This window comes from Tarenaya hassleriana, unplaced genomic scaffold (genome assembly GCF_000463585.1).
Source record: "Tarenaya hassleriana unplaced genomic scaffold, ASM46358v1 Cleome4, whole genome shotgun sequence".
Taxonomy (NCBI): domain Eukaryota; kingdom Viridiplantae; phylum Streptophyta; class Magnoliopsida; order Brassicales; family Cleomaceae; genus Tarenaya; species Tarenaya hassleriana.
This window is the reverse complement of record NW_010966881.1, coordinates 1,571,719-1,585,279: the sequence shown is the minus strand read 5'-3', so window position 1 is coordinate 1,585,279 and position 13,561 is coordinate 1,571,719. Positions and strand designations below refer to the sequence as shown.

The window sequence follows — 13,561 nt, the reverse complement described above, 5'->3', positions numbered from 1 at the left end:
AAACTTGAAGTAAATGTTTTCCTTTATAAATTATAACTTATTAATGGGGTGATTGTTTAATCCTGTAGAAAAAGAAATACTAATTATAAAAACTTGGAATCTCGCATGAAAATGAAAAACTAATCCTCTGTTATATAGATTATTATTAGGAAAAGATTTGTTCATATAATATTACGTTATGCCTTTTATTAGTTTAGATTTAGTATGCTATTTATAAATAAATTATATATGTACATTCGTATTATAAATGGAAAATGAAAAAATAATTCCACAGTACGCACTTCCTCGTCCTTTGAATCTGATGTGATTAGGGTTTTGAGCTTTAAATGTTATAAGTTAATACAAAATTACGATCCATGCGTTTATCGATGCATCTGCAATTAAAAACACTTCTGGTTTGCGTTTATTAATATATTCAAATTTATGGTTTAATATATACAGACGACAGGTACAATCCATGTGTTTGACCTAATTTAATGTATTATTCATGAAACAAGCGGATTTCCATTAGCATTTATTTTTTTATTTTTATTTTACATTCGACTTGAGTATTCAGTTTTTAGAATTTCGAATGTAACGACGGATTTGTAAAGATACCATATTTTGTATTTATTTTTTTACGAGTAGGAAATTCAAATTTCGAAGTAACCATCACGAATATCCGTAGTTGATAAAATCAGAAAAATGATATATTAATGTGGTGGTGTAACTTTTTATGCGAAAAAGGATATTTATTAAACCTAATTATGGGCTCCGCTGATATTTGGGTCTACTGTTGGCCCATTTCTATTACCGTGGGCCCGTAATAGTTTTGGCCCATTTATTACAGTTCATTTCTTAAACGTGAACGGTCCAAATTTGCAAATAGACACACATAATACAGTTTAGCAAACCTTTTGATTCTTAAGATCATATCAAACTCTAATCCAAATTCACTGTATATTGTAAAAATAAATATGTTTTTTAGAAAATATTTTTTTTAATGGAATGGAGTATGAAATAAAATTGAAACGAAACACAAGTTTAATATTGAAATAGAATAAATATGGTATCGTTTTTCCAAAACCTAAAAAGCTAAACAAAACAATAATCGAATCAAATTTTTACTGGAAACTGAAATATCCAACATTTTTAATAATAGCATTAGCATCGGATCCATCAGTTCAGACTTCAGAGCATAACGAAATAAGCAACAAAATAAACGTATCTACATACATACATACATACATACATACGTAACTACATACATACATACATACATACATACATACATACATACATACATACATACATACATACATACATACATACATACATACATACATACATACATACATACATGATATTATCTAGAAGAAGACAAAACGACATTACGGTCAAAGTATAAAAGAAAATGCTGCAACCCATGCTTTGTCACTCACTATGACATAAAAATGAAATAGAATAAGCGTAAAAAACAAAAATAAGCCCACTGTCTGTCCCGTTAATCAAGGACACACTGCCGAATTACATAATAATGTTTTTTTTTATCTATTTATTAAAACCATGCATGCTTAGCTAAAATGCTTTTATTATAATTGATCAAACCTTTTTTCCTGTTTAAAAGGCTTAATGACTAATCATGATTTGTTTAATTATATAATATGTACCTCGATTATGCTTCCTCGTTACTAAATCTGTTTCTTGGCCCACAGCCACAGTTCGGCTTTGCTATCATTCTCTCTCCCTCTCTCTCTCTTTTTTTTTTATTAATGTGAATAATATCATAAGCCTTCAATATAATTTACTCTATTTTTGGATTCATGTTATATAATTAACACCAAAAAAAGTTTATCATAAGCATGTATATATGATATGCCCCATACTCGCCATGGCATCACCGTATTTCCCTCTAATGAATTGTTATAAATTTTATAAAATATTCGTATTTTTATAGATGGTTACACCGTAGTGGATTTTGGTTGATGTATACTATAGTCAAAATAACGGCACTAAATGATATTTTTTTTCAAATAGAATTTTCTTTGAAATAGGCATGATTTTTCTAAATTAAATAACTATGAATCAAATATTAATAAAATTATATTTTTAATGAAACTCAAATCCAACTAAAATTTAAATCGATTTTTTTTTTAAAAAAATATATAATTTTATATAAAATTAAAAATATGGGAACAAAAATAACATGCAAATAACCTTATATTGCAAACGAGAACATGCAAATATCTGTCTATGCATGTATATATGCGTGTGTGTAAAAAGTTTCGTAGATAGTTGGTGCCTATGCATGTTGCATGTGAAGAGCACGTGACGACAACATGCGCGATCCAACTATATAATCATAAATTATATAACAATAAAGTACTGAAGGTTTACCGTTTACGATATTAAAGAACATTACAACTCATAACTATAACCGTGTTTTGTGGCTCTATTCCAGATTCGGGGGTCGGAGTTCGTACCGGACATGGATTCAGATTATCTGATTAATATATATGTTATTCTCAATAATAATATATGTTCCGTATTTATTATCTAGATCTTCGAAATACGGTCAAACACTAAAATGTTACATGAGATACATATGCATATATATATATATATGCTCTTTTTACATAGACATATATATATATATATATACATTTCTTATTACCACATGTTGGATATCTATGTGATAAACACAGATGGGCCAAAGCATTTTGAGCATGAACCATGACACACACACGTGCAAATATATATATCTATATATATGTAAGTGGGATGATATGTCTTGATAGGAATCCAAATTGGTGGATATAATAAAGATGATTGGGCAAAAAAAGCAGAGCAAGAAGATTAATAAGAAACAAAAATAAGGAATAGGTGAATAATAATAATAATAAAAAGAGGAAACAAAGGAAGAACCCTAATAATAATAATAATAATAATAATAATAATAATAATAAAAGAGGAAACAAAGGAAGACCCTAATAATATGGTTATTGGTTGTGTTTGTGTGGTTGGGAATAGAAGCTGCAGTGAAGCATTAAGAGCCTATGTGGATTCCACTCCCATCCAAACAAGTCATGTATAAGTGATAAAAATTTAAAACAAATACAAAAAATAATTGGTCAAAGGTTTGTGTCCTGTGATGGTGGTGAGCCCATGTGAAAAATGGGTTTGACATATGAAGATCTATATAAATAGAATTAATATTTTTAACAAGTACTTTTAAAATATATATTTTAATATAACAAAAATATTTATAAAATACCGTATTTGAATCGTATTTGTGAAATAGATAATCTCGTCGAGTTTTATGATTAAAAAAACACGGGCACCGACACCCACGTATTCTGTGTCCGGCACAAAGTGCTTCCGACCAATTTTTTTTTTTTGATAATCCGGAAATTCACCAGGTCTTTGCCCGACTACATCTCCCAGAGGACCGAGGAAGCCCATGTGAATACCCCTCTCCACATTTGGGTTTGATCTCAGGATGAGAGCATGTTTTGCATGTTCTCTCACCATTAGACCACCAAAATTTGGGTTATTCCGACCAATTTTCAATGTAAAACCGATACGTAATACATGATAAATAAATATAATAAAAAGAAAAATCCATAAACACATATAAATTATGCAAAAAGTAACCCATGGATTATTTATAGATTTCAAAGCAAACACTTTTTTTCAGTAGTTCATGGATGATAAAAATATATCATCTATAAATTCAGATTTATTATTCTTATTAAATAACCTGAATTTTCAAATATGCAATCTAAATCTATATTTCTTTTGCGTTTGAATTATAATTTTAATAGTTTTTGTTTTTGTTTGCTACTATTTAACAATCCCCATCTTAGAACAAGCTTGAAAAATAACTAAAGAAATTATATACAACATCAAAATTAAACATGTAATTATATTAGTATTGAAAATTCACGACTTCAAATTATATTTTAAAAATAATTGTATATGAGTGGGATCAAATAACTTTGAAAAACTAAAATGTTTTCAAATTATATCGATGGTTGTTGTTGAGATATATCGGATATTGAAAAATATTACAAGATATATCGTATAATGGAGATCTTATCAAATCTAAAAAATATATATTTCAAAATATTTATTATTATATCTGTTTTATTTATTTAATATAAATCTTTTATCTATTTATATGTTATTTTGAGATTGATTAAAAAACATTATTCCGCAATTTTTTACTTTGTTTTATTAATTTTACCAACTTTAATATTAATTGTTTATTTCTATTTTTTGTTATTTTTAAATAATTTGATTATAAATGGACGTGTGAGGGTCTATTCAACGGAGTTAATGGAGGGGGTGTCGCGTCCACGAGGGACACGCCGCCCAATCGCCGGCGGATAACGACAACGCCGTCGAATTATTCTATCCCTCGGAAAGCGACGGCCGTCATAACGATAACAGACACTAACGGCCGTTACCACCGCCACCGTCTTTATTGCCACGTCCCATAAATCTAAACGTTATATTATTTATAAAATGGAAGAAAAAAACCCACATATTTTAGACAACAATGTTATCGGATAGTGTACCATGGCCCTTCGTTTTGTAATTATTAACTTATTATTTACAGTTACTTATTTTTATTTTATTTTTGTAAAATTCCTATTAAATTCAAAAGCATTTCCTCAACCATTTTTTTATGATAATTATTGAAGTATACATTTTTGTAATGAGTTTACAAAAATAAAAGTGTATAAGACTCTTTCTAGTAAATCGATATCTAAAATTTAAATCCAATATCCGCAAATGATATTAAGTATGTATATGTAAAATAATTTTATAAAACTATTTTTTTGATAATTATGTTTTCAAAGATTAGTTATAGATTTTAAGACATAAAAAAAATCTAAATAAAATTGAATTAAATAATGCGTAATTTAATCTGATTTTTTTAAAATTTCTTTGTAAGTAAACTTTTTAAAATTAAATTAGATCCAAAATAAAAATAATCGAAGAAAAAGTATTTTTAAATATTAAATTGAACGAATCTAAATGTAATGCAAATGAATTCAAAATCAATATAAAAAGTAACTAAATATAATTTTTATAAAACTATAAAAAGTTTCCCTATAAAAAAAACTAAAATTAAAATTTTAAAACCGAATCCCCGATATAAAAACCCACCGATCGCTCACGGTTATTCCCGTGTTCGTTTACCCGTTTCGGTATTAAAGTAAAAACAAATTTTTAACCAAAGGGTAAAGACACAAAATGACAGTGATCTTGTGTGTAAGAGGGCAGTAAAAGAGGAGAGACAAAGCGAGAAGAGACAGGCTTTTTGGCAGCGAACATGAATGCTTTTGAGTAGTTTTGTCTTCATCACGCAATTTCCTTCTTCGTGTAAATTCTGTCTCTCGATTATTTTCCTTTCTTCTCTTTCTAAAAATAAATAATGTTTTTTTTTTCCTTCATTTCATCTATTTTGTAATTTTATTCGGTAACATTCCTTGTTCAGCATGGCCGACACAAGGTTACTCTCAATAGAAATTATCCACAATTCGTCGTAACAATGATTTATATCATTATCTCATATTTACAAAATCAAGCCAAATAATATATATATATATATCATATAAAATATATTTGATATAAAAATTGATTAAATATAAACTATTTTAAAAATAAAGATTAAATTCAAAACGACTATAAAAATAATGAATAAAGATGAACGAAACTTCTATTTTTTTGTGACATAAACATTCTTATTTAAAGGAATTAAACTAGATTAAACTAGATGAAAAAACTCGACATAAAATTTAAATTTATATAATATTTTAAATTAAATAATTTAAATACGAAAATACGAGCAATAAAAAAAATAAAAAATGAATAGAACAAAATGGAAAAAAATCAAGATTAATCTCCATTGTAATTCGATAACGTTTATTGCATTTTACTATTGGCTGTACGGAATATATCATATCATATTTCTATAGATTTTTTTTATTACTTATATTATCTTTATAAAATATTTTATTTTCTCTATTTTTTTTATTATATTGTTACTAGTAACGTAGTTACCATTGCTTGTCACGAAACCCTCGTTTTGAAGTGACAACAAAACAAATTTGGTTGTATGTTACGTTTGTGGGGTGATAATATAATCAACATGTAATGACAAATCTAATTATTACTATTTGTTAAACTAGCCGTTTGAATTGCGAGAGATCCCTATCTTGTATTGTTGCGATTACAGTTACGAGTGACGGACGTTTTTAAAGTGTTTGATGGTGATTAAAGACGGTTAATAGTGATTAGTTGATGAATTATTTTTTAACTGCGATTAAAAGTTGTTATGATTGAAAGTGACTTGTTGACCGTAGTTGTTATTGTGATCTGATGTAAATTACTGAAAATACATTATTATAATATAATATTTCTGAAAATAATTGTAACTGAATTTTTATTATCATTTCATAAAAACTATTTACTAAATTGATTAAAGAAAAGATTTTGAAATAATTATTAGTAAACTTAAAAATTATAATATTAAATATAATTATTACTCTTTTTATATTTTTAATAAATATATTTTAGTTTTTTTTTGTCTAAACGATTGAAAATCGTAACCAAAATTGAAATTGAAATTTTCGACAGGATATTTTAAATTTAATTATAATTCTAGATAATTACGGTTTAACCAATTAATTTTTTAATCGTTCGTAATCACTGAAAATCGCAAACACTCACCCATAAATGTGTGGTGATGACCGGTCGCCCTAGGTTTATATTTTAAAAGAAAAATTATAGACACGATTCCTTATATAGAAAATTGTATTGCCCGAATAAAATATTTTTAAAAACATTAAAAATCATATGATACAATTAAAGTGTGGTATAAACGACTTTGTGCCACTTCTTTTAGTTCATGGCCACTAATTTATTTAAAATGATTGTTGCTATATTATTAGTATATTATATAAATATATTCACAATATATAAAAGATATGAGAAAAAAAATATTCACAGGTTTATTTACATTAAAAAATAGTTGGAAATGAGGAATAAGTTGTAAGCGAAGAATCACATCTCGTTCCCGCGTATGCCAAGTGGGTATCAGATGAGACAAATGTCCGTCCACTACATGTATGAGGCTAATCACATAACGACACGTGTTTATGCCACGTCACCACACAGCCATGCATCGCGGTTGAGATATTTGTTTTTTTTTTGTTTGGGGACCGTTATCAATCCCACGACGCAGAAACACCGATTTGTCCTGCAAATTACCAAAATAACCCTATATATCTTAAATCGTATAATCATGTGTATGTATATATTATAAAATAACGTTCATGCATATAATAAAAATTATGTTTTCGTAGGTCAACGGTAATTTCCTTTACAAACCGCCAATTTAATTTGAAAAAATAATTACATTTTGACTAATCACCTTGAATGTGTTTAACGTACTTATGAGATCACCATTTAAGGAAACGCGGTTAAACGTACGGTAAAGCTAACCATTATTTTCTACGTAAATCTTCAGTTGGAGGGAGGGCAATTCATGGAATTTCGTCAGGCACGTGCCCTGAACAGGAGTGGAAATTCCATATTTGCCCCTGTCACGTGCTAGCCAATCTGCTTTAGAGATTTCCATATGGGCCCCACAAACATACCTGCCATTACCTTACATGGCCTAGCAGTAGGCCCACTAAGCCGATGCGCGTGGACCTCAGTCGTCAATCCAGCGCGTGGAGTATAAGCCCTGACGGTTCCCCCACCACTACCACCTTTCACCACCTCGTCTTCTCACTTTTTTTTTTCCTCCATCTACAAATACCTCACCATCCATCCGAGTCGTCTCTATCTCAAGTCTCTCAATCTCTGAGATTTTAGGGTTTTTTGTTTTTGTTTTTCTCTTTTGGATTTTCGCTGGGGCCCTGAGATCTCTTTATAAGAAATTCGAGGGTTGTAGTTATTAATGATCCTTAAGCAAGCAGCAAGCTCCGCCATTAAAGCCCCACACCCATTTCTTTGATTTTCTCGCGGTCTTTTCTCTTGCCGTTTCGGTCCCCTTTTGCTCTAAAATATCATTTGGATTTTGTGGTTTTCTGAAGATGGAACCGACCTTACTCGATGACGGCGAGTTCTGTCTTCCACCGGAGTTTCTCACTGACGAGGACTTTCTCTTGGAGAAGGAGAACAAGGTGTTCAAGGGCATCGACAACGGCGATGCGTTGGGGTTTAGGTTCGGGAAAGATGGTGGGTCCAAGTTCTCTCACCCGTGTGACTCGCGCTACGGGTTCGGGTCTCTCCGGTTGAATTCGGGCCTCGGGTCTTCAGTTGAGTCTCTCTTTGGCTCAACGGAGACGGAAAGCGACGAGGAGAATTACATAGCTGGCTTGACCCGCCAGATGGCTCACTCTACTTTGGAAGACGATTTCTCCGGCAGATTTTGCGACCAATACAAATTCCGGCCTCACAACAACAAGGTATTCGTGATGGAATGGAATCTCTCTGTTTCTTATGGTCTCTTCCATCTCCGTCTATTTCGAGAATTTTCTGGCTCATTGCCCTTTACTGGGTAATTTTCAGGGGTGGAGTCACTCAGGCTCGCCGGAATCGACACTTTGTAACGGCGAAATCCTCTGCTGTTGCCGGCAGCAATCGGCCCGTACCTGCCAGTCTCGAGTCACTTCTCAGGCAGCTGCGGCGGCATGGGATCTGTTCTGTTCCGCGGCCGAAGAAATGAACAGGATGAAAATCGACAGCGAGCTGTACGGCTTCGATCATGGCGGAAGAGGGCTTCTCGGTCCGCCCAGAAAGCCATCGCCCGTACCCGTCGCGGCCAAATACCCAAACATCGGCTCTGGTTACTACAATCATCATTCCCTTCCTTCCCAGAAGCTCCAAGCCATCCAAGTAAATTAAACCAAATCTATGCTCTGCTTCACCTTGTTTAAATTTCAATTAAGCCGATCTCTTAGTCTCTGGGTTTCTATGTTTGGGCACAGTTTCAGCAGCTGAAGCAGCAGCAGATGATGAAGCGCCGGCACGTGATGCAGAACAGAGAAAGGGTTAATGTCAACAACAACATCCGTTCTGTGGGGCTCTCGCCATCTGCATGGCCTGGTCGGCAACACTCACAGCAGCCCAATGATGGTTCGGGTATGCGGGCCGTCTTCCTCGGCAACCCGACCAGAAAACGTGGGTCGACCGGCACCGGAGTCTTCTTGCCTCGCCATGTAATCCCCGCTTCCACCGAGACACCTAAGAAGCAGAGTAAGTTCCGCTTTCCACTTTATGTTTCTTTTTTTAAAAATGTGGTTCGAATGTTTTCTTCATCGTATTTTTGCTGATAATTTTGAGTTTGGCAGCTCTTTCGACGGTGTTGGTTCCGGCGAGAGTAGCTCAAGCCCTGAATCTGAACCTGGACGACTCGGTGGCTCAAGCGAAGGTGCTGCCTCGCTTCGAATCTCAGGCGGCGTGTGTCAATGGTTAGAAAAGTCAAAATCAGTCTCCGTTTCTTCGATTTGTCAGAACTGTTCTAATGTCTGCTTTGTTCGGAATCTGCAGATGCCTCGATGAGGTTCAGGAGCAACAATGGCGGGGTCTCGGGTCAAAAGAGAGGGGGAATGAGGATGGAGCAGCAAACGGTGATATCGAATGAACTCCGGTTACCCTCGGACTGGTCTTACTGAATTATTCTGGTGTCTGGATCTGGATTTGATGGGTGTTTTGGGGTAAAGAAGTGTCTGAAAGTAGATTATAAATAGTGAAACTAGGAATATGGATAATGGTACAGTATTTGATCCGGTGAAGGAAAGACAGTTTGGGTTTAAAAAAAAAAAAGGGTTCTAAGAAAATTCTGGGACAGAGATTTTGGTTCGTGTCCCATGGAATCGGTGTCGGAGAGCTTCCATTAATGGCCGACATAAGAGTATATGCCTTTTTTTTTTGTTTGGCTTTTTGCCGTAGACGAAGGAGAAGAAGGAGAAGATTAGGGTTTTGATTTTGTTTTTTGCTTGCGAAAATTACTCTTCCTCTTTTGTCTTTCCGACTCTGACCAGTGGGAAAATTAATAATAAAAGAATGATTTTATTTTTTTTTATCTTATTTGCTTTGTATTTCATTTTCCTTTTTCTTATGAACATCTATGCAATTGTTTTGAAAAATATGAATATATACCCACATATATAAATATATATGATTTTTGTAAGTATTAAGTGCCGAAATTCTATGAGATATTTAGAATTTTTTCCGATCCTCCTATGAAAACGTCAATCGGGGAAAGCCATCAGAAAACTATTATCATCGATTCCAAACTAATTTAATCCCATTAGGTATTTGGCATTTTTTGTATATTTTTTACGCAATTAGGGATGATCATTTTAGTTATTAACCGAATCGAATCGAACCAAATAAGATATAACCGTATCCGAACTGAACCCGACATCAAAATCGAACGTTTTGATTTTCTTAAATCCGAAACCGAACCAAACCGAATTGAATAAGAAAATAACAAAAAAAACCGACGATTTTCTTTGAAAAAATAAGTTTTTTAACGGTTTAAACCGAACCGAATCGAAAAATAACCGGATCGAATCGAACCGAAATTTATGTAAAAATCGAATGGTTATAGTTTTTCTATAATTGAAATAATCGAATCCAAATATAACCGAACCGACCTTGAACGGGAAATGGCCACCCGTAGTCGCAGTCGCACCTTTTAAACATTTCGAAAAATAAACCCGATTATGTGTCTGTGCTCAAAAAAATTAAAAAAAAATGGAAACATTATTATATATACCTAAATTCTAGCTGCGTTTTGAGTTGGGTTAACGAATCTCGGGTCGGGTCGAATATGCGGGTGATTGTGGGGCTCACGTTGCTTAAGGATAAAGGCTTAAAGCCTATTGGGCCTTTCCCAGGGGACATATAATAGCTTAGCTGTCAAAATTCCCGTGGGTCTTCTCTTCTGACACGTGGCACCTGCCCTCTTTCTTCCCTGCCAAACCATCTCCATGCACATTCTTCTGCATCTTCTTTATTTCGTGTTTTTTTTCCCTACTTTTTTGTACGAAATGTTTACACTTTTGCCCCTTTTTTTCTTATTCTATAAGTTATTAAATTATAAAAAAATTATTTCACTCCGTTTAAAATCTAAAATAAATGAATCTAAATTAACCCTGACCGAATAAATATAACGGTCCACTCTTACAGTGTATAAGCGCCGCGACAGCTTGTGTGGCGTCTGCGTCTGCGTCTGCGTCTGCGTCTGCATCTGCGTCCGCATCTGCGTCCGCGTCGCGTTCCAGTTCAAGAGGTTTTAAGCTTTTCTCAAGAAACAGGCCCATTCATTGGAATGACTCCCATATTTAATGATATCTGGGCTGGGCTTTTTTAAATAATTGGCTGGGCTTTTGTAATTGTAGAATGTTTACAGATATATATATATATATATATATAATATATATTCTCGAATTGTGCAAATTGAATTTGAAGTTTGAGGGCAGCCATTAGAGAAGACCGGAATAAAGTCGTTTTGACCACTGACTTTTGATAACCAAAAATTGACACTTTGGTAACGTAAAAATAATAAATAAAAGATAAACTCTTTGTTGGGCCGTATATTCGTGTGAAATCTTATTAAACGACAAATCCCAGTCTTACTTTATATAGACAAAATGCAGCGTAAATAATTTCTAAAAGTTCCAAATATGAATAATTGGAAAGAAAAAAGCGATAAAAATAATGAAAATGCAGCTCAGCCAATAATAAATGTGGAGCATTGAAACCCAACCCACACCGCACAAAAGTGGGGCGAACAAAATATACCATCCTTGGATTTTAATATATAATATATATATATATATATATATATATAATTTAGGATATATAATTTTGTCATTGCCATACCATAGGAACGTATGTTTTTTTTTTTAAAAAAATTTCAAGATGAAATGACTATAATCCATTATGTTTTCATGTTGGTAGTTTCCGGTTTCTTTTTAAATTAGAATCATATTATATGTTATGTATCTACCAATGATTTTTCTAACTTTGGTAGGCGATTTCAACTGAATGAAGATTATAGTCCGATTATTAACTATTTTAATTCCGGTTATAGTTATTCGGAGCCGAATAAAAACCGCTGCAAAACATATCCAATCCATATAAGTATTACATTATATCAAGGAATTAATAAATAAATATATCTATAATAAACTAATGAGATATATTATTAATGTATAAAAATAGTTACAAAATAGTATATTGTAAATTTACTCAAATTTGTGTAAATTAAAACGAGATTTCAATTGTTATACAATTTCCCCCTTTGACCTCCCGCATATGACAAGACCAATGTGAAAAACATCATTCCAAAGGCAATCAAGTGAATTGCAATATTCTTTTGGATTCGGTAAATTGTTGCACCAAATTTAAATAATCACATTTTTTCAAATCGCATCATTATTTGTGTGTGTGTGTGTGTATATGTATATTTTGTGGAAAGGGAACGTTAAATATAGAGGCGTTATATAATGCAAGGGAATTTTTGACAGACATGGTTCGCTGCTCAGCCCACATGCTATCCTCCAGTCACTTTATTCCACGTGGCATTTCTAGTGGCAAAATTGCAAAAATAACCCCAAATGTCTATCTTGACTTCAAGGGATAACCTTCTAGGTTTAGGGTTTTCAAAAAAAAAACTAAAATGATGAAAAGACTAGTTTGCCCTTAAAAAATTGAATACGTGGCAACTCTTTATATAATGAAAATAAAACATTCGGAAAATTTACTCTCTCACTTTTTTTTAAAAATTCAAAACGCATTTTTTTCTTTTTCTCTCCAAAGAGATTTCGTTGGCGATTCTAACAACAAATTTTTCAATTTTCGTCTTATACTCGACATATTTCTCTACTATGACGAGATCTGACATTTCAAAGTTGAAGAATTTGAAATGCATGGAAAGTGTTCGATAAAAATCCTCAGAGAAATTTTGGCTCTTAAAACGTCATACTGGTCATATCGGTCAGACTTTGGTCATACCGATTAGATTTTGGTCAGACGTTCATAATTTAGTCAGTCGGTCACACTTTGAGTGAATATGACTTATGTTAAGAGATTTTTTTATACATGGAATTAGATCACCAAAACGATGAAATGTATTCTTGTAATCCTTATACAACTTTTTGAATCGTTTAAACTTAATTTAGACCTTTATTTTTCGTGTAAAAATGGTCATACCAAACACACTTTGATAAGACGGTCAGACATTAGTCATACAGTCAGAATTTGGTCAGACGGTCAGACTTCTTAAAAATTGATGAATTTATCATTTTAAAAGTGTTAATATGATATAATAATCTCATATAACACATTTTTAAAATCGGTCAGACGGTTAGACTTTGGTCAAACCGATGATACTTTGATGAGACGATCAGACTTTGGTCATACGGTCGGACTTTGGTCATACCGATCATATTTTGATCATATCATTAGACTCGTCATAGGATTATACGAGCCAGACTAGTCAGACTTTTTTAAAAATGATGAATTTATGAATTTAAAAGTGTAGATCAAA

At 32.5% G+C, this 13,561-nt stretch overlaps 1 protein-coding gene across 1 annotated transcript; it reads left to right on the top strand.

Annotated features, from left to right (window-relative positions):
- Nucleotides 1-7,822: 7,822 nt before the first annotated feature.
- Nucleotides 7,823-10,083, top strand: LOC104823397. The gene is made up of 5 exons (XM_010554963.2): nucleotides 7,823-8,465; nucleotides 8,569-8,895; nucleotides 8,988-9,255; nucleotides 9,351-9,470; nucleotides 9,550-10,083. Exons 1-5 carry the CDS (start codon nucleotides 8,091-8,093, stop codon nucleotides 9,672-9,674), a joined length of 1,215 nt encoding a protein of 404 aa, XP_010553265.1. The 5' UTR covers nucleotides 7,823-8,090; the 3' UTR covers nucleotides 9,675-10,083.
- The last annotated feature ends 3,478 nt before the right edge of the window (nucleotides 10,084-13,561 follow it).

Coding starts and splice junctions, on each gene's coding strand:
- LOC104823397 (XM_010554963.2), top strand. CDS start 8,091: ATGGAACCGACCTTACTCGATGACGGCGAGTTCTGTCTTCCACCGGAG. Junction 8,466..8,568: donor TCCGGCCTCACAACAACAAG/GTATTCGTGATG, acceptor GGTAATTTTCAG/GGGTGGAGTCACTCAGGCTC. Junction 9,256..9,350: donor CGAGACACCTAAGAAGCAGA/GTAAGTTCCGCT, acceptor TGAGTTTGGCAG/CTCTTTCGACGGTGTTGGTT.